The sequence below is a fragment of the Thamnophis elegans genome, chromosome Z (genome assembly GCF_009769535.1).
Source record: "Thamnophis elegans isolate rThaEle1 chromosome Z, rThaEle1.pri, whole genome shotgun sequence".
Taxonomy (NCBI): Eukaryota; Metazoa; Chordata; class Lepidosauria; order Squamata; family Colubridae; genus Thamnophis; species Thamnophis elegans.
The window spans coordinates 97,718,655-97,740,379 of record NC_045558.1 but is presented as its reverse complement, the minus strand read 5'-3'; the positions used below and the strand labels follow the sequence as shown (position 1 = coordinate 97,740,379).

General features: G+C 42.3%; 1 protein-coding gene across 1 annotated transcript; it reads left to right on the top strand.

The window, feature by feature from the left end:
* The first annotated feature begins 13,410 nt into the window (after positions 1–13,410).
* On the top strand, positions 13,411–21,375 carry LOC116521239 (keratin, type I cytoskeletal 10-like). The gene is made up of 8 exons (XM_032235927.1): positions 13,411–14,010; positions 15,729–15,811; positions 16,221–16,377; positions 17,289–17,453; positions 18,126–18,251; positions 18,403–18,644; positions 19,388–19,463; positions 21,319–21,375. Exons 1-8 carry the CDS (start codon positions 13,411–13,413, stop codon positions 21,373–21,375), a joined length of 1,506 nt encoding a protein of 501 aa, XP_032091818.1.
* The last annotated feature ends 350 nt before the right edge of the window (positions 21,376–21,725 follow it).

Here is a 21,725-nt window from a genome sequence, read left to right as displayed (position 1 = left end):
TACTCATCCTTTTCAGTCAGCTTAATAACTTCAGGCACAGTCTCTTCTTTGAACATCATGATAACCCCACCTGGGTGGAGATTTGCCAAGCCTTCACCAGTCATAGTTTTGTGTAGGCATCCTCTTAGGCAAGAATGCCTTCCAACTGAGATTCAGAACTCTGTTCCTGCTACCCCCATAGTCACCTATATCATCATCATCAGAAACAAATCAAGATAGCAAGTGAAGCATTGTTTTTCCATACAGTTTGAAAAAATTATTTGTGATTATAAAAATTACCCCGGATAAACAACTATGACCTGACAATACAAAAGCACAACGACCCATAGCAATCAATTGGCAGTTGAAAAAAAACAAAGCAGAGCAACAACCAGCATACATAAATGACAACATCTGTTAACCCCAATTGCTTCTGGAAGTCAATGTGACTTTGAAAGGTTAGAAAATGGGGTCAAAGAAGTCATCTGTGTTAAAACTGAACAGCCTTCCCTCAACAGAGAGGGAGGGATAAGACACCACATATCTTCTGTCTACAACACAGTCCTTTCAGCAGTTCCAAGAAGCTTCCACACTCACTTGCACCCTGATTCAGGTGACTGTAGGGGCACAGATAAAGTGGTCTCAATGGCTATCATAAAGAGTGCTAACAACCAGATGACTGTAAAGAGATATGATCCTTCCATTCCCCCCATCCTGTCAGAACTACACCTTCTACCCCAGACCCCACTATCCAATCAGAACTGATGAAGTTTCTTGGGTGAGAAGTGAAAAGTCTTCTTCAAGAAAAAAAAACATAGAGCAGCTGCTTTTTTTGGAGGTGGGGAGAAAACATTTGACAACCATGTCTTGGATGACTGAGAATCTCCATAGACATTTAACTTTTGGAAGGCTATTCCAGCAAAGATTGATCATTTGTCAGATCCCTCTAGCTTTACACAGGAGTCAGGAGGGTCATGGATGAAGACCAATGATGGCAGGAAACCTACAACATTGTTCTAAATTGTGCTTAAACTTCTTCTGGATAAATGATTTTTTTGGTTATACTATACTTCCATGTTAGAAGGTTTAAAGTACTTCCATGGTGAAAGGATCAGCCAGTGACATCACTGTTGTCTGGGGGATGCTCAGATGGGGCTCCTTTCATATGCCTGTTAATGAGCCCATTAAAGTGGCACCTATTTATCTACTTGCATTTTCACGTGTCCTCAGACTGTTAGGTGGGCAGGAGTGGGATGAATGATGGCAGCTCATTCCGACACACAGCAGCACTTGGGCTTCAAACACAGACTTGCAAATTGTCAACCTGGTATCTTAACAAAGTGGGGAATGCATTCCAGCTTTTTGGTTGAAAAGCACCTTTGAGATACTGAATGCCCTGGACCTATGAAACAAATGGCTACCATGGGACAAAGTTCACTGCCCTTAAAATGAGTGTAGGGTAGGATATAAAGGATTCATTTATCAAGTGTCTTATGAAATTGATCATCATCGTCTCTTCCATCATCAAGGACGTTTCTTATTTTAGCCTCCCTGCATCCTGGGGCAGGTTGAAATATTACAAATAAAATACTGGGCTAGCTACCATTTTTAAATGTTCTAACAACAAGGCCAAATTTTGGCTAGAGATGCAACATATTAATTTCCTTAAAAAAAGTAAAATAATAAAATCAGGTGGAGATGGAAGTGAAGAAGATACCTAGTTGCAAATTTCCAATCTCCTTTCCATATAGCAAGTTCTTGCTTATATACCAGTTATACAGAATCACTGAATACAGATGAATTATAAAGGTTCTGTTGTGAGTTCTGAATGAACAAATGAAGGTAGGGACAAATGAAAGTAGGGATAAGTAATTCAACAATGCCACCCCCTTTTCCATAAATCTTTCACGCATACATGAGAACAAATCTGCTTTGAACTTGGCATCTTTTCCATTAAGATTATCCTTTCATCCCTGATAATGTAAGTTATCTTTCCTTTGCCTATTATCTTTCCTTTGCCTATTGTGGATCCAGTTCCCAAAGCCTCATTTCCTAATACCTACATTGAGACATTCATAGAAATCATGCTTATAAGTGGAGCAATAAATGGGTGGATGAGTTATGCATATGGAGGGGGGGAGAGAAAATAAATGTTATTGTTAGAAGGAAATGACTCTTGTTTTCTTTTCATGCTCTATTAACTTAATGCACTTGAAATAAAATAGCTCTAAAGAGATTTACACTTCTAATCTGAGCTTTTGTAGTACTGGATAAATACTTTAACTACATATTTTCCATATCTGAATTTATTAAATTTCAAATTCTACCATTCAACCCCCCCACCCTAAAAAAATGAAATAGCTAAATTCTCACCACTGCATATTACATTTTGCGAGCTTATAATTCCTGGGTCATTTATAAAACATTTATATTTCAGGGATATTATTGGCCATTCGCACTCTAATTTTCATCCCTAGGGAACTACTGTATGTGCCCAGCCAAAGACATGGGAACAAGTTCTAGTATGAACAAAGCTGTTATTATAGGACTTTGACTCAGGAATATTGGGCCCTTTATTGACCTTGTTGCCTGTTTGTAAAGTTGGCAGGAGACAAGGGAGATATATGTACTACTATTGAATGCCTAATGAATTTAGAATTATGTTAATTTCAGCTGGCTCACCCACTTTTTAACCATGCACGGTAAGCCAGAAATTCTGAAAGGGTTCCAAACTTTAATATCCTTTCAGTTAAGTATTATGTTGAAAGCACTTACTTGAAGATAGGATGTTTTCAGGGTGGGCTTCAAAATTTTTAGCAAGGGGTTCTCTGCCCAGTTGCTGGATGGGCATGGCCAAGGTGAGGGTGGTCTAGTTGGCCTCTTGCACCACTGGGGGGGGGCATTTTTTCCCTCTCCGGGTTCTGGAGGCTTTCCTCGAACCTCTGGGAGGGTGAAAATGACCTACCCAGGCTCTGGAGCCCCTCTTCCCAACCTTCCGGTAGTTCCTTTTTTCACCCTCCCTGAGCCTCTTTGTGCACCCTGCACTGGTGACTCTGGGGCAGGATGGGCGTGGCCAACCAGGAATGGGATTTGGGAGTTTTCCAAACTGCATAGAATCTTAGCTAGAGGTTCTCCTGAATCTCTGCGAACCCCCAGCAGCCCACCCCTGGATGTTTGTCTGTGGAAGTTACCGAGGGACAGTTTGACTGTTCTAAGGTATTTCCCAGACCAAGTTTTAATTTCTCAGCAAACAGGCAGGAGATCAGATTCAGCTGCCTATTATGGAAATTCCAACATCCATTATGATCTGAGATTACTATTCCCATGTTTGCATTGTTTAAAATGAGCATCAAATGTTATAATTCCACAAATTTTGTCAGATACTTCCATTTCTTTTCTGGAGAGCTCACTAATGCACAAGCTGGAACAATATTTCTGGAATGCCCTCTGGGAAACAAAAAGCTTACTAGGTTGGAGATACCACAATTCATAAGAATTATGTAGTACTCCTTATTCATAGTACAAGTACCAGGCATGAAAATAATCCAGATTTTATTATCTAAATCCAAAGTGATTAGGAATGATTTAAGTATTTTTAATATTGTTTCAGGGTAGTACTTACTCAGAAAGTACAGAACAGTAAGTTCATTATTACCAAAACATAATTATAAAAGACAGACTAGAAATAAAAATTAAAATAAGAAAATGGTAGGAGAACATCTGTCTGACCTTGATGAATATAAATCACTGGGACCTGATGAATTACAACCCAGACTTCTGAAGGAGCTGGCAGATGTTACCTCACAACCATTGTATCATATCTTTAAAAAAAATCCTGATTGCAACTAGCTCATAATACATACTCAATTCTTAATGGTACTGTGTTTACATGGAGGGAAGTAAGCAGTGGGGTACTACAAGGGTCTGTCTTAGGGCCGGTACTCTTCAATATCTTCATAAATGACTTAGATGAGGGAACAGAAGGGGAACTCATCAAATTTTCAAATGACACTAAGCTGGCAGGAATAGCCAACACCCCAGAAGACAAGCTCAGGATCCAGAAAGATCTTGACAGACTTGAACAATGGGTCCTATCTAGCAACATGAAATTTAATGTGGAGAAAAGCAAGGTTATATACCTGGGCAGGAAAAACCAGAGTAGGCAAAACATGGCTCAAAAAAGTAACTGTGAGAGGTATATTGGAGGGCTAGTGGATGATCATTTAAACATAAGCCAGGAGTGAGCAGCTGCATCTCAAAAAGCTAATACAATCCTTGATTGTATAAATAGAGGCATAGAATCAAAAGTATTAGTATCGCTCTATAAACTCTTAGTCAGGCCACATTTAGAAGACTGCATCCAGTTTTGTCACCACATTACAAAAAAGTTGTTGAGACTTTAGAAAAAGTGCAAAGAAGAGCAACTAAGACAATTAAAGACCTACAGATAAAAACATATGAAGAACGGTTGCAGAAATTGGATATGGACAGTCCAGAGGTAAGAACAAGTAGGGATGACACAATAGTAGTATTCTGGTATTTGAGACTGTATCATAAAGAAGAGGGGGTCAACTTATTTTCCAAAGCACCAGAAGGCAAGACAAAAAAACAATGGATGGAAACTAATCAAGGAAAGAAGAAACCAGGAATTAAGGAGAAACTTCCTGACAGTGAAGATAATTAACCAGTGCAACAGTTTGCCTTCAGATGTTGTAGGGGCTTCATAGCTGGAGGGTTATGAAAGGACTGGACAACCACCATTCTGAAATCATATAGGGTCTCATGTTTGAGCAGGGGGTGTTGGACTAGAAGACCTCCAAGGTCCCTTCCAGCTCTTTTCAGATTGATATAGTTTCCTAGAAATATCTGAAATCACAACTGTTTTGGATTTAGAAAATAAGAAAAAAAAATAACAAGAAGCATTGTGCTTTGATATGTATTTCAGCATGTATTACAAGTTCTACAGTCTTACAAGAACCACACCGTAAGGGAAATTCAGAGTATTAGATTGTGATGAATTATCTTACATGGACTAACTTGATTTCATATTTTGCACTGATATGTAAATGTGTAAATATAAACATGTAAATGAGTTTTTGCATATTCCAATGCAATCCATATTTTAAAAAAACAACTCACAGGAATGCATTTGAAGCATTTTGAGGTGTTTGTGTAGGGGAACCTTTAGAAATACAGATTTTGAGAAAAATACATTTTAAAAAGAAAAAGGTAACTCCATATTCAAGTGCAAATTTTCACGTGGGCTTTAAAATCACTCCCCCCGATTTATGGACAAAAAGTTGGAATGGGTGTATTAATGGTTACTGACAATGAACAGGATTGGTTTAGAGAGTTGGGTTTAAAAAGTAACTGTTAGATCGGTGGTAGAAATTACGAGGAGGCGTCTGAGGTAACCTTGAACCGTTTATTCAAACAAGAATGAATAGAACATCAACTATGAGTAGACCGGCGTCTCTCTTTCGTCTGACAGCCTTTTATACTCGGCTGTCAAGTAGTTCAACCAATAGCCTCGCGTATGACAGCCCGGCAACCGGCAGGCGCGTCTGATTGGCTAAGACGCGCCTGGCTGCTGCCGAGCTGTCATTCGTAAGTCCGAGGACTTACGAGGCTACAACACTCCTTCCCCCCCAGTGATGCGCATGCGTCTGAAACGGCGCAGGCGTAGTCGCTTAAGTAAGCAGGGGAGCGGCGGACACGCCCTGACCGCCGCAGTTGGACTGCAGGCGGAGATGGAAGAAGATGTCCCTGTAAGAGCTCCTCCCTTCGGGGAGTGTAGCTCCAGGTGACGTCAGAAGAACATCCCAGGTGTGCTGGATGACTGGACTGAGAAGGTAGGCTGAGCGAAGGGGGCGCGGCCGAGGATGGCGGTGGATTTTGAATAGGCCAGTAGGCGGCCTGGGATTGGGGAGGGCCAGGCCCAAAGAGGCCTACTAACTAGGGCTGGAGGTTTGCGGGCTCGGCTTGAGATGGGATGGATCTGCCAGCAAAGGGTGGAGACCCGGAGGCTGGAGTAGGCTGGCCTGCATACGGAAAGGCTGGAATGTGTTGCAATGGCGAGCTTGGTTGCGGAACCGGGGCTGGCTGTGAGGCATCGGCGGCTGGCCCCTGCGGGACAGATTGAGTTGGTTTCTCGTTGTTGTGGCAGCTCCTCAATTGATCCAGGTGCCGCCGCCAAATGGTGCCATCTGGAAGTCTGGCCCTGTAGGAGACGGGTCCCGTTACCTCGATGATGGTGGCAGGCACCCATCAAGGATCACCGGAGTAATTTCGAGCCCACACCACGTCCCCAGGAAGGAAAGAGCGGGAGGGAGACCCCAGGTTGCCAGCTGAATCCCTGAATAGAGGGGGTGCAGTCTATCCAGGGTGGTCCGCAGGCGCCTGCCCATCAGCAGCTCCACGGGGCTTTTCCGAGTTAGGGGACAAGGAGTGGAGTGCTGTGCCATTAAGTACGCATCCACCCTTGCCTGCCAGTCGCCTCGGTTCATATGGCCCAAAGCCTCCTTGGCCGAACGAACTGCCCTTTCCGCCTGGCCATTGCTGGCCGGATGGTAAGGGGCAACCGGTGCATGGCGAACCCCTTGGGTGGCCAGGAATGATTGGAAGGCCGTAGAAGAGAATTGTGGACCATTGTCGGACACCACTGTGTCCGGCAACCCATGTGTTGTGAACAATCGTCGCAAGGCCCGCACAGTGCTCTCGGCTGTGGTGGAGTGCATAAGAACCAGCTCCACCCAGTGAGAGTACGCATCTACAGCGACCAAGAATACCTGGCCGTGGAAGGGGCCTGCAAAGTCTATGTGAATACGGGACCAGGGCCCACGGGGCATCTCCCACTCCCAGGAGGGAGAGGAGGGGGGAGATGGCCAGGACTGCTGGCAGGTTACACATTGGGCGACCCAGGCCTCGATTTCCAAATCTAAGCCTGGCCACCAAACGTAACTTTGGGCGAGCGCCTTCATGCGCGCGACCCCTGGGTGATCTGCATGAAGCCGCTGTAATACTTGGTGGCGAAGGACCGATGGGATGACCACACGGTCGCCCCAGAGAAGGCAGCCTGAGTGGAGGGATAGTTCCAGCTGACGGGACTTGAAGGCCCTGCAATCTGGCGGTGTGGTAGCTGTAGGCCAACCTCTCAGGACCCATGTCATTACGTGAGACAGGACAGGGTCAGCTTGAGAGTGGGAGGCCACATCCGTGGATGTTAGGGGCAAGTCCAGCTCGGCAATGGAGAGGACAGAAAGGCAAGGAACCGATTGAGTATCCTCGCAGGGAAGGGGGCAGTGACTAAGGGCATCTGCATGCCCTAGGTGCTTGACCGGATGGTATCATAGGGCATAGGAGTACGCCGCCAAGAACTCCATCCAACGGGTCATCTTAGGGGATAGAATGGGCGGGGTCGGCCTATCACCGGCCAGAAGCCCAAGGAGCGGCTTGTGGTCGGTGTAGAGGGTAAAGTGCCAACCATATAGGTAATCGTGGAACTTTTTAACCCCGGACACCGTAGCCAGAGCCTCCTTGTCAATCTGGCTGTAGTTCCTCTCGGTGGAGGAAAGTGTCCGGGAGTAAAAAGCTATGGGGGCTTCTGAGCCATTGGGAAGGACATGGCTCAGAACCGCCCCCAAACCCACGGGGGAGGCATCACAGGCTAAAGTCAGGGGCAGCTTGTCACTGTATTGTACTAAGACTGCCTCTGACGTCAGCAGGGATTTGACAGCCACGAACGCATGCGCTTCGCGGCTGCCCCAGCGCCAGGTCGCGGATTGGTCGAGCAACCGATGCAGCGGATTGGCTAGTGATGCCTTGTGCGGAATAAATGGCGCGTAAAAATTTAAAAGGCTGAGGAACGCTTGAAGTTGCGCCTTCGAGTTAGGGCGGGGAGCATTCCTTATGGCTGCAATTTTGGAAGGGGTGGGGTGGATTCCCTGGGCATCTATCAAGAAGCCCAGGAATTCCACTTGGGGCACAGCAAAGGAACATTTGCTGCGCTTCAATTTTAAACCCGCGCCCTTGAAACGGTCGAGGACCCTCCTGAGAACTTTGATGAGGTCTGAGCGGCTGCTTGCAGCGATCAGGACGTCATCAAAATAGGGAACAATGCCAGGGAGCCCATGGAGCAAGCGCTCCACAAAGCTCTGGAAGATCCCTGGGGCAACGGATATGCCAAATTGGAGGCGGCGACAACAGAAAGCCCCCTGGTGGGTGACCATGGTCTGGGCTGCCACCGCATTGTCATCCACAGGAAGCTGCTAGTAGGCCTGCGCCATATCCAGTTTAGAGAAAATGCAGCCCTGCCCCAAGGAGTGGAGCAGATGCTGCACGACAGGGACTGGATAGGGGTTTGCCTGGAGGCCAAGGTTGATCGTCGACTTGTAGTCGGTGCAGATGCGGATGGAACCGTTGGCCTTCACGGGAATCACTATGGGGGTTTCCCAGCGAGAATGGTTGACGGGCTCCAGCATGCCCTGTGCCACAAGCTTGTCAAGCTCGGTGTCAACCTTTGGCCTCAAGGCAAAGGGCACCCTGCGGGCCTTCAGCCTGATTGGAGCAACCTGGGGGTCCAAGTTAAGGGAGATGTGGTTGCCCTTGTATTGGCCTAGCTGTCCATCAAAAATGTCAGCATAGTCCAATAGGACTGCTGCTACATCGGGAGGGGGCGTGTCCATTATACTGTGCACTCCAGTAAGGGATAGCCCTAAAGGAGAAAACCAATCTAAACCCAGGATTGAGGGAAGAGGCTTGAGCACTATTAGGGCTGGGAGGACAGCACAGTGACTCCCATAGGTAACCCTCAACCCATAGCACCCCAGGGTGGGGATTTGTGACCCTTGATAGTCCCTTAGGATGGCGTCCGGCGGCGAAAGTTGCACTTGGTCACAGAAGGGCAGAGTTTAGAGAAGGTAGCCCACGAAAGGAGGGAGCGGGAGGAGCCAGAATCGACCTCCATTAGACAGGGGCAGCCCTCTATTGAGACAGTTATGGCAATCTTCGGCGTACCCTCGGAGGCCAGATTGACAGCAACATCGGGAATGGCGGGGACAGCTTCAGTAAGCGTGTTGTAGCAGTCATCTTGGTGCGGCTGAGGCCTCCGGGAGGATGGATTCTTCAGGGGTGGAGGTGAGCCGTAGGCAGTAGGTTGGTCAGACGGAGACAGAGGAGGCAGAGCGGCTCAGCAGACTTGCGCTAGATGGCCCTTCTTGCCGCAGCGGCGGCAGATTGTGGCTTTGAATGGGCAGGTAGACCGGGGGATGCGCACCTCCACAGCCTAGGCAAGTAGAAGCCACGGCAGGAGAGCGGATCAGCGCTTGGGTCTGCTGCGGTTGCGGACGGCGAGGGGTGGCCCTCAGACGATCCACTTACGTGGAACGGAGGTGTTCTGGCAGTGGAGGTAGTTCATCTATTAGGTTGGTTATGTAGGTGGACTGTTGTGGCGGCGATGGATCTGGAGCCGACAGGGCAGACAAGGCAGGCAAGGCAGGCGAGGCAGGCATATTAGCAGAAACAGCCATTTGCGATAAGTAACATCGATCTCGATGGAGGAGAGGTCTGCTAGTTCAGCGGCCCGAGCCTCATCAATAGCGTAAACCAACATTACTTTTGGCTTCCCTAGTAAACGGCGCCTCAGGAATATGTCCTTGAGGCCACAAACAAACTGCTCCGCCAAATTGTCTTCGAGATCAAGAAAGTCACACTGTGCCGCAGCGACTCACAGAGCCTGGAGAAATTGGTTAACTGTTTCTGAAGGCTTCTGCACTCGCCTGCGATAGGCAAAATGGCGTGCGATCTGTGAAGGCATAGGGGCGTAATAGGCTTGAAGCCCGTCTGTCAGTTCCTGCCAGGTTAAGTCATAAATGGCCCTAGGGGCAGCAAAAGATCTGGCCGTTGCAAACATCTCAGAGCCGCAGGCGGTCAAGAAAAAAACCGCATTTTCTCGCTTGAGAGTACCCCTGCCGGTTGTTGGCAATGAGGAAGCACTCGAACCTTTCTAAGAAGGCTTCCCAGGACTCTCCGCCAGCTCCGAAAGGAGCGAAGGCTGGCATGCCAGCCATCAGTAATCGGCTGAGGCGATTCTGTGAGGCGGTTGAGGCGAATGAGGCGCGGTTGGTTTGTCCGGTCTACGCGCCTAATATAAGCGTTGCTTGTTCTTCAGGTGTCAGGTTGTGCTCAGAGCCGGAGTCCCCTACCGCTCGTCGCCAGTGTTAGATTGGCGGTAGAAATTACGAGGAGGCGTCTGAGGTAACCTTGAACCATTTATTCAAACAAGAACGAATAGAACATCAACTGTGAGTAGACCGGCGTCTCTCTTTCGTCTGACAGCCTTTTATACTCGGCTGTCAAGTAGTTCAACCAATAGCCTCGCGTATGACAGCCCGGCAACCGGCAGGCACGTCTGATTGGCTAAGACGCGCCTGGCTGCTGCCGAGCTGTCATTCGTAAGTCTGAGGACTTACGAGGCTACAACACTAACCACTAAAGCAGACCCATCTGTTCATGTCAAAGAGATGCTATGCTCATGCTTCCATGTCTCCTGAAGAATCTCCCCTTTCCATTCATTCTTGAAGCACAAACATCCATGTTGCACACAATGCAGTGGAAGGTTGAAAGGATTTCATCCTTATGAAATGACAAAGCACCAAAAATCACAGTAAATCATCATAAAGCAATGGCCCTTCAAAATGCATCTCCATAAACAAAAAAATGCTAGTAAATCCATGTCTTCATTCTTTCAAAGAGGATGCCCTCTGAGAAAAACTAAACTGAGCTCAAACAGAAAATGGCTTACAGGTTGTCCTCAAGTTACAACCACAACTGAGTCCAACATTTCTTTTGTAAAGTGAAACATTTGATAAGTGAGTTTTGCTTCTTTTACAACTTTTCCTGCCACAGTTGTTAAGTGAATCACTGCAATTGTTAAGTTAGTGACACAGTTGTTAAGTGAATCTGGCTTCCCCATTAACTTTGCTTGTCATGCGACTCCAGGATACTGTAACCGTCATAAATATGAGTCTGTTCCCAAGCATCTGAATTTTGATCATATGACCCTGGGGATGCTGCAATAGTTGTACGTGTGAAAAATGGTCATAAATCACGTTTTTCAGTGATTATGTAACTTTGAACAGTCACTGAATTAACTGTTGTAAGTTAAGGATTACCTGTATGAAGTTGTATAGGTTGGCTAAAACAAACAAAAAAGGGAGAAACTGAAAGAGAAAGGACTTGGAAAACAATCCCACTTTTGCTAACATTGTTTAAAGAATGAGTAAAGGGGAAAGTAGAGCTGAAGTAAGCACATCACTGGAATATGCGTAGATGATATTAGCAAAACCACATCTGCATAGTTTAGGCAGTTTAGGGAAGAGTTATTAAATGAGATGTTTGCTTAGTATGAGATGCTTAGTAAGGAAAGGTAATCGATGAGGAAACTCTGGGTGTGATCATTGTGATGAAAATACTTCTTTTATCAAGTGTTTAAATCTGAGCCATAGCAGCACAGCCCAGGGAACAAAAGAAGCTGGAACAGCTGCTCTGGGTTTTGTTTTCCCTCCTCTTCCTAAACTAGTTAACAGGCAGCAGACGGATGCTGCTGAACCTGATTTGGCTGCTATAATTACAGCAAGCTGCATCTTACCAAAAATTCTAATTGCAACATTTCAAGAATTGGGGGGGGGGGGATTTCTGACATTGGCCGTTAGAGTTTAGAGCAGGGGTGTCAAACTCAAGGCCCACGGGCCAGATTTGGCCCACAGGATGCTTAGAGCTGGTCTGCAGGGCTACCCTGGAAACATCAAAGGACCGGTCCTTACTGCCTCTGCCAGTGAAAATAGATATCGGGTGGCCCTCCTGAATTCCATTTTTGCTGGCAAAGAGTGGCAGGAAACCGTCGCAGTCTAAAATGGAGCTCGGGAGCCTGTTTTCACTGGCAAAGAGGATCTACTCATTGCTCGTTCACCATCAAAGTCTTTAAATCATAGCACATTCAAATGCACTTTTTGAAATATGTACAAACATTCAGATATATACAATAGCTTCCAATTATGTTAGTTTATTGGAGTACAATGCATTTGCTTTGTGCACTATAGTATACTAAGCACACCAAAGGAAGATCTGAAAAAAGTACCAGGCGGTCTATTTCTAGTAGTCATCCAGATTTTTGCAGCCTAAATGTGTTATTATGGTAATATGTGTGCTGACTTGGACAACCTTCTGCAGAATGGAGAGATGAACAATGAAAAAGATTTTGGTCTGAAAGATTGAATAGAACAGAAGCATCTGCTGCACTTGTTGATTTGGATATCAATATTATCTGCATGAAAACAACACTAATGTGAAAAAGTGAAATATAATAAGCTATCAAAAGATGGTCAGTGAATTAAACATGGTAAACACTGGTGCAACTCAGACTTCCTACCCCGTTCCCCACCTCTATATACATCACCAGTCAGCTGGTTATGAAAATGGTTTAGCAATACCAGGTAAATATTTTAAAAAACTGAGCTAAATACCAATTTCTTGAATGATACAAGAACATTGTGAGTGAAAATTTAGAAAACTGCCAGTAGTGCACAGGTTCTGAATGAGGGTTCCATGTCATGCTAAGTGGAAAAGAACCATCCAAAGGAACCATGAAAATAAAAAATAAAATCAGACTAAAAATCTTTTTTTATAAGATTAGCATACTATTGCCCCTCCCATGTGGTAATTTGGCCATTCGTTCAAATTTTAAAAATAATTTTCTTTAGTGATCAAAAATTACTCTCTCTTATACTCTATTATGAAACTAATGTATGCAATTTATTTAATTTTATGTATTTTAACTACCACCAAAACAAAACATGTAAACCACAAAGCCATTTATATTAATTAAAAATGTATTAAAGTGCTAAGATCATCCTTCCCAGAATCTTGTTTGTATTAATTTACAATGTCCAACAACTGTGGTTGCTAAGAGTCAACGTGGCAATTAAGAGTTGACATCAACTTCTCTCTTGAGCCTTCTCTTTTACTTTAATGTAAAGACTTATGGAGGCCTTTTCCTTCACTGCCAAAGATGATGAAGTGCTGGCAAACAAAAATTGAAACATACAGGAGAAATTAGCAAAATATAAGGCTGAATATGCAGCTATATCTTTATCATCACTTAAAATTTCTGTGGGAGTGACAAAGCCAGCTACGTATCAGATTGCCTTTGATAACTTTAAAAAAAAACCCTCCCATTGGGAGATAAATCTTGGCATAAACAAAGGGATTGGCAAATACCATGGGAGGGACCAGGAACAGCCTTTGTGGCAACTCCCTCCACTGGGGATATAAATAAGGGCAAATGGGATGACGGATTACAGTTGGAATTCCAGTACCAGGCTGTGCAGCTGAAGTGGGCCTTTTCTAATATTTGGATTCTAAATCTAAATCACTATGAGTTGCAGCACTAAGGGTGGTGGAAGCAGTGTTGGTGGTGGCAGGATCTGTGGTGGAAGCAGCATCAAGATTACATCCTCAGGGTCCTCAAGGGGACTTTCTGGAAAAAGTTATGGAGGATCCCGGAGTGGCTATGGAGGAGGTGGTTTCAGCAGTGGTAGCTGTGGGAGAATTAGTAGAGGGAGAATAAGTTATGGAGGTAGCTGCTATGGTGGTGGCAGCTATGGTGGTGGCAGCTATGGTGGTGGAAGTTATGGTGGCCATGGGGGAAGTGGATATGGTGGTGTTTGCTATGGTGGTGGCAGCTATGGTGGTGGCAGTTATGGCGGTGGCAGCTATGGTGGTGGTTCTGGCTACCCATTCAGCAGTGGTAGTTTTAGTGGTGGTGATGGAGGCCTCTTCTCCAGCAATGAAAAGGCAACCATGCAGAATCTTAATGATCGCCTGGCTAATTATCTGGACCAGGTGAAAAGACTGGAAGATGAAAATTGTCAGCTTGAGATCTGGATCAAAGAATGGTATCAGAAGCATGGTGATATTGGACCAGACAAGGACTATAGTCACTATTACCAAGAAATTGACCAACTCTACAATGAGGTATGTATACAATCTGTGATCATACGGTAGATTACTGCTTTAATGCCATCTATATAAAAGATGAAGTGGGAAGGCCCCTAGAAATGAAAGAGAATTTGGAAGGAGAAATGGCAGGAAGAGAAAAGAGATCAATAAATCAATATTGTAGGACATGAGATGAGATAGAAATAATCATTTTCTAAATAAGCATAGAGTTTAATCCTACATTAATTGTTCCTTTCACACTAATGCTAATTTAATTCTTCATAATCTACAGCTTCTCTAAATTAATGAAAATGAAAACCAATCATATTCCTGCCCTCTTCTCACATTACTACACAGAAAAAAGCTAATGAGAAAAAAAGACAACATCAGTATAAGAATTAGTTCTTTTGTGGCAGTGGCAGCAGCCTTTTAAATTATTTATTAGGACTGTGCAGATATTCACTGAAGTTTGAAATATGAGTTGACAACACCTAAGACCAAACTTGTCTTTTTCCAAGATTGTGCTGCAAATGAGAAAGGTTGCCATAGCAGCCTTGGAAGGAGATATTCTTATGAGAAATATGACATGCATATTTCAAATTACATTTGCCCTTAGAATCTGGATTATGGCTCCTATGCTTCATTCTTGTTAGATTGTGATTAATACTGATATGATAACTTAAAGATTAGTTACTAATTTAACAAGTTATTAACTGAAAATATTCTTAATGCTCTAAATGCATCATTTGATCATTCAGTCTGTATTTAATACAGATCAACCATATAATGTAAACAAAAAAATAACAGGTTGATGTCAGCAGGGTTTCCAAGAGATATATTTTAGCAGAGATATTATTTTCTTCAAATAGATTTACTGAGAACATCATATATAACAAGACTGAATTATTTAGAAATATTTGTTTAGAGATTAAACAAAAAAGAAGAAATATATTAAAGAGAGGTATTAGGCAAAAATGGAACCCCTGGGAGACAAGAAATCCTGTAATGATAATTAGCTATGAAGTACACATATTTTATGTACTTTAAAATGGGAAATGTTACTTTTACTTTCACTCTCTGTGTTTTAGGATTTCTTGGTATCTTTTCTAGCAAGGTATAAAAGAACCCAGTCTAGAATATTGATAGACATCAGTTTGGGAAGTAGATTCAAATCCTTATTTGCCATAATGAAAGGGGGCAGGAAGCACATATGATTCCATGTCTACTGCACAGAACTCTCCATCTAGGCATTGATTCAAGTATGTGTGTTCACTAGTTAATTCTTGGAACACCAGATGACAATAGATGCGATTGGTCAATCAGTGATTCTTCCTTCTCAAGTAAAATGGTTTTCAATGGGAATTGTCATAAACTCAGCAGCCAGAGAAACTAAATAATGTTGGTGCATAGATGCAGGAGGTCATGTCTTCAGATATAAGCAAAACACAACAGATATTCATAAAGTCAGGTCTTAAAAGTAGAACTAATATCAAACCAGAAAATAGTAGGAGAAGAAAGATAGAAGAAGAAGAAGAAGAAGAAGAAGAAGAAGAAGAAGAAGAAGAAGAAGAAGAAGAAGAAGAAGAAGAAGAAGAAAGTGTTACCTTTTCAGACTTCACATTTCTTAAAGTGTAATCTTACAGACAGATCAAAATCACATATTTCAACATCAGTTGTACCAAGCAATCAAAACAATCATAGTGGTTTACTTATTGCTGTGTCATAAACAACTCTATTATTTATTTATTTTTCAGCTGATTGCTGAAACAGATGATTATAACAAAATTCTGCTGAATATAGATAACACCAGGATGACTGCTGAAGATTTTAAGTTGAAGTGAGTATGATTCACTTCACTTGCTTCCTTCTAATCTTGCTGCACTCAGTGATTTTACCTGAGAAAGGGATTCACCACTTTCTCGATTACAAACTCCAAGTAGCTAGTAATAGTACAATTCAAAGATGGGAGGTTCAAACAATCACATTGTGTGAAATGTCCCTTTTCAGAATTTCTCCAGCTTAAAGTGCTTTTTTGGGGGAAGACACTCCATTTCATCCCCTTTCTCCCCTGTTTTTCCATGTGTTCTTCTCCTTAAATAAACATTCATCCTTCAATAATCTCTGAGCATCTTCACTCTTCACTGTACTTTGGGGGATTGTTGACCTTTTTCCACAAGGATTTGTTTTTTGGTGCACTTTGTGCAAATGTGTTAATCATGAAACCTGTAAACTCTCCTGTGGAATAGATATAACACTGAAGCTGGTCTCCGTCAGAATGTGGAGGCTGATATCAATGGATTACGCCCACTCTTGGATCAACTCACTCTTGCCAAGTCAGAACTGGAAATGCAATTTGAATCCCTCAAAGAAGAGCTGATATGTCTGAAGAAGAATCATGAGGAGGTAAGAGCACCAGTGAACAGAAGTCTAACATTCAGAGCTTCTGACCCTTACATTTCAGGTAATAGGCTATCCACCACCCACTTTGTTTGGGAGCAAAATTCAAAGAATGAATTGAATGACACCCAAAAATATTTCACTGCTGTTCCTTGATATAGCTTGGGCCAGGCAACACTTCTGTAGTAAAGAGTCGGTGACACAATTCAAAACAAAACAGCATCCAGGAAACAAATGTCTTTGAAGTGGCACCTTGCCCTTCATTTTGTGAAGATGCAGTAATCTACTTTCTCACCAAATCTCATATTTCCACATTTTATAGGCCTACTTCTTCTTTTATTTTTTCCATAGGGAAAGATGGATAAATTTAATAAAGATGGGATATAAATAAATATTATGCACAGATGCACACACAAACTGGTTCAGTAGGCAAATTCAGAATTTGGAGAGCAGATTGTGGTTTGAACATTCACAAAATTGTTGCCACAGTGAGTCTGAGCAACCCAAAGGGCCTATACATGAGGTGTGGGGGAGGCTACTGCTACCCATGATTATATTTACTGGGAATAATCATCTAGTAATTTGTTTTTTTAAGAATATTTTTGCATAGTGACCAAATGTTGAGTCCTTTTGCATTTCATGTCAGAACACTAACTTCAGAGAGAGGGAAGGGAGACTGAAGAAATCATGGAACTATAAGAAGTTATATTGTCCATAGATAGACCTGGATTACAAAACAATTGTATGCCAGGCATTGACCTGTCATAAAAACATTTTCTTTCATGAGAAGGAAATGTAAAACATCCTTCTACTTTATTTTGGTTTTTTTTTAACATTACAAATTGAGTTATTCTCCTTTTAAAGTGTTTTTTAGTGTCAGTTTCTTATGATTCATTTCTTCATCCCCATTACTACAGACACTGAGAGGACTCCGAGGCCAGAGAGGCCATGGTGATGTCAGTGTTGAAGTGAATGCTGCGCCTGGACAAGACTTGAAACAACGTTTAGATCAGCTCCGGTGTGAATATGAAAACATCATTGAACAAAACCGAAAAGAGGTTGAAGCCTGGTATGAAAGCAAGGCAAGTGAAATATATTTAAACAGTCTGTTCATCTTCCAGTGATCAGAAAATATAAATGCTTTTCATCACCCACAACATATAGAAATATTTTGTGGGCTTTGATGACATGAGCCAAAAGAAGCCTAAGTTGTAGGTTGAAAGAAATAGCTAAATATCTATTTGTATATCCCCAAGACATCCTAGAAGCAATCTGAATAAGGTTGGAGAAATTGGAGATGAAAAGCAGGAAATATGGGAGTCCCACAAAAAATGTCTGAAATTGCAGGTGGTGAGAAAGTGATTAGCATAATTCTTAACATAAAACAGATTAACAGTTCATTGACAATAATAGCTCAATTCAGGGAAACCCACAAATAAGGAGAAAACAACAACAATAATCCCTTTTCCATCCCTTCCCCCAAGCAAAACAGGCAATCAGTCCCATTGTGCCCCTTTGAAGGGTTGTGCAGTTGGAGCAGTGCAATGGAATAGCGCCTATAAAAGAGCGGCTATGGAAGGAGAGGGGCTTTGGAGAAAGAAAGAAATGGACTAGCATGTTAGGATGAATCAGATATTTTCAAAAGAAGAGATCTTAACATGGTCTAACTCCACTGCCAATTCTACACCAAATTTTCCCATGCCCCCAAATTACCTTCTTCTTTTTTCTTATTTTTATTCCTTTGATTCTTTCAGATGGAAGAGGTTCGCCAAGAAGTGACTTCAAGTGATCAGGAAATAAGTTCAAGCAACCATCAACTTTCAGAACTGAGACGCGAGTACCAAACCCTTGAGATTGAGCTCCAGTCCCAAATAAGCCTGGTAAGTGACAGCATGTGGAAACGATTAAGTCAGCATGTTATACAAATCATTGTCTAGTAACTAAATATTTCTATTCTCCCTTCTCTTCTGCTAAAAGAACCTCAGCATTTTCTTGAAGATCAGGTCCTATGTATTGCCTTTCTATTTTCAGATTCAATCTATGCAAACCAATCTGGAGGATACAGAACGTCGATACAACATGCAGCTACAACAGATTCAGAATATGATTGAACCAGTAGAAGGAGAATTGGCTAGCATCCGGTGTGAGATTGAAAGTCAGAATCAAGAATATCAGCTTCTCCTTGGCATCAAAACTCGTCTGGAACAGGAAATCTGCCAATACCGCCGATTGCTTGAGGAAGGGCAGCAAGAAATGTATGTTGACCAGGAAATGTGAATTGATTGCTTTCCAGGCAGGAGTTAGGCTCTGTGCTCTTGAACAAAGCTTGCTGATAATCATTTATCATTAAATCATAAGCATCTCCTGGAAGGTTCTAGCCCCTTTAGGGTGTCGTATTATACTTAATTTGTGAGCATTCCGCACAACCTTAACACCTTGACATTGCTTCAGTGACTTTTTTATGAGAAGTTACCATTGCCTTTAGAGTAAATGTAATACTGCAGAATTTCAGTTCATATGGAAGCCAAGGAGGATAGAGTTGAGCTGTACTCAAACTCCAGTTTTGTTGGTTTCCCTGTGAACTGAAATTTAGCAATATTAACTGTCACTGGAAAAAACATGACTAGAAACAGGTTATGCCACTTACTTAGAAGAGGGGAAGTTTACATGTATAATGCCTAAAGAAGGTCTGTGAATTAAGAAGGAAAGAGGTAATGAATAACTATAGTGAATAAAGTTACCACATTGCCTTGAATTGACTTAGACCACTAGTTCATACACACAAATGCTGACAAAACCAGTTAGGAGATGATCTACTAGAATTAATGTAGAACTTTTCCCCACATTAAATCATAATTATATTATTGAGCTTGATGCTAACATCATAATAGTTATTTTATTTGAGGGGGGTGGCGATTCTTTCCCTGGGTAAGAATTTCTATTATTGGTTGACGGATGGATGGATTACACTTATATCAGAAATATATTATAAGAGGTTATATTTCTCTTCTTCCAGTGGCTCAGGAGGATATGGAGGAGGACATGGAGGTGGAAGAAGAGGTGGAGGAGGCATCAGCGGAGGAGGTGTTTGTGTAGGAGGAGGTGTCAGTGGAGGAAGCCTCGGTGGAGGAGGTGTTTGTGTAGGCGGAGGTGTCAGTGGAGGAAGCATCAGCGGAGGAAGCCATGGTGGAGGAGGCGTCTGTATAGGAGGAGGCATTGGTGGAGGACACATTGGAGGAGGAATTTCTTCACGTCCTCAGTGCTATCCGACATCTTCACATTCTCAGGGAGGCAAAACAGGTGAGAATTACCGTGACCATCATTTTTTTTCTTTTTTTCTTTGCTTGCAGGAAAGAATAATATTAATCAGTAAAGGTGACTTTAAATGTAGCTTATTTCTTTTTATAACAATGGAAAACTCTTTAATGGAAAAGTACATAAAGTCTGGTTAACTATGGAAAATCAGAAATAGGAATGCTGGAAAATTACCATGCTGTAGCTGACCATTATCTATGCAGCTGTTTGGCACACTAAGGAATTGTGTATCATTTGGTTTGCCAATACTATCCTAAAGAGAGAGTTCAGTGCCATCCATTTCTTCAACTAAGGTTGCCCATAAAGTTTGGAATTAGTGGCTGAAGCTATATTTTGCAGAGTTCAGAGTTCCTCAGATTAGTAGTAGGAACCAGAACTAAATTTGAGGCTGGAATATATAACAGCCAGAGAACATCACTTTGTTGGCTTGGCAGAAGAGCAAAAGATGGGCAATGCAATAATTGTACAAATGGCAACCAAACTGGAGGCTTCATATAGATTGCTGTTTGGTGGAGGGGGGCAGGAGTTGAGGCAAAGTTTAGCATACCTTTAATCCTTCAATGATTTTTGGCTTAAACCTTAGATTCTCAGGACCCTATGTAAGAAATTCTTCCATTTTCTTTGTCTCATCTGAACTGGGTTATTTAAATGGCAATTTAAATTAGCAATTTAAACAGCTACATAACAGCTACATGTTACCATCCCAGTCTTCTCCTGTAACTTTTGAAATATTGTGAGGTACTTTATTTCATCTGCAAACAGAGTTATCAAGTTTTTTCAACATTTGCTCTTAAAGTTTTTTTTAAAACACTTTCCTCCCAATACACATTTTTGGGTGCCTAAACAAGGGATGGAGCTTTGATCAAATGAGTCATAATTGTCATCTTCTCAGGTGCAAAAGACCAGGTCCACATGTGAAGGTCCAATTAAACTTTTTTATTGCTAAACAGCCCATGCACAGGAATTTTCTCAACTAATGCTTAATACCTGCTTGGAATTAGATAGGGTCAATGTAATTCAAGGGAGGTTAAACTTGGTCCACTTGTGGCTACATAGAGATTCTAGGCTGATCCCACTTCTAACTCCATCCCAGGTTCTGTCATTCCTTCTCCTGCACATCTTCATTTTCTGTCACCCTTGGAAATGCCCCTGCCATCAGTCTGGACAAGGATAGATTACCTTTGAGATGAAACAAAGAAAATGGAAGGAGATCATCTGAAAGATGCTGATAAATTGAAAAAAATAGTTTTGTTTTGTTCAATTAGATTAGTTCTAAAAAAAATTCAGAACACCCTAAGACAGCTTGCCTATTTTTCCAGAAAGTTACAAGAGACTTTAATTTAAATGAATTTATAACATTTGCTGCTGTTCAGTATCTGAAATGCTTTTCTTTTTCAGTAGTTTTTTTAAATATTTAAAGTAATATAAAACCCATCATTTCAAAGGGTTTGTTGGTTGTTTATTTCATTCTATCAAGATAAAGAGAGTCTCTGCAGGGAACAGACTTTCTCCTAGTCTTTAGAAAATATATTTGACCACCAAAAATCCATGAGTTTTGCTTCTCAGTTCTTGTTGTTTGTATTTGTAAGTTTCTCCAGAGATTTATTTTTCTCTCTTTGTCTTTTTCAACAGGACATGGAAGAAAATCTTGTGACTGATACTTCCAAATTCCTCCAAGAATTTCTATGATCAAAAAAGATCTGCTCAAATTCTCTGCATAAATCCTCATAGTAGATAGGTCTCTGCTCTTCCATTTCTATGTCAATGACCATCACAAAAGATTTCTCTGTTTCATCCACTCTTTAAAGCATTTTCTTGGAGGATATGCTTTCTCTTTCTTTAGTTCATTTGTGACTGTCCTTGGGCTTTTGATACTAATGAAAATTGTCTAATAAAGCTCTGTTGCTGCTTGTTGCAATCAAAAAAATCTGTCTCTCTTGTTATTTTTGCCATGCAAGCATTTAATTAGTGTAAGTAGTCTATAGATGTGGTTCAGACTTTGCAAATGGCTTTGCAAATCTCCACTCACAGAGGGAATT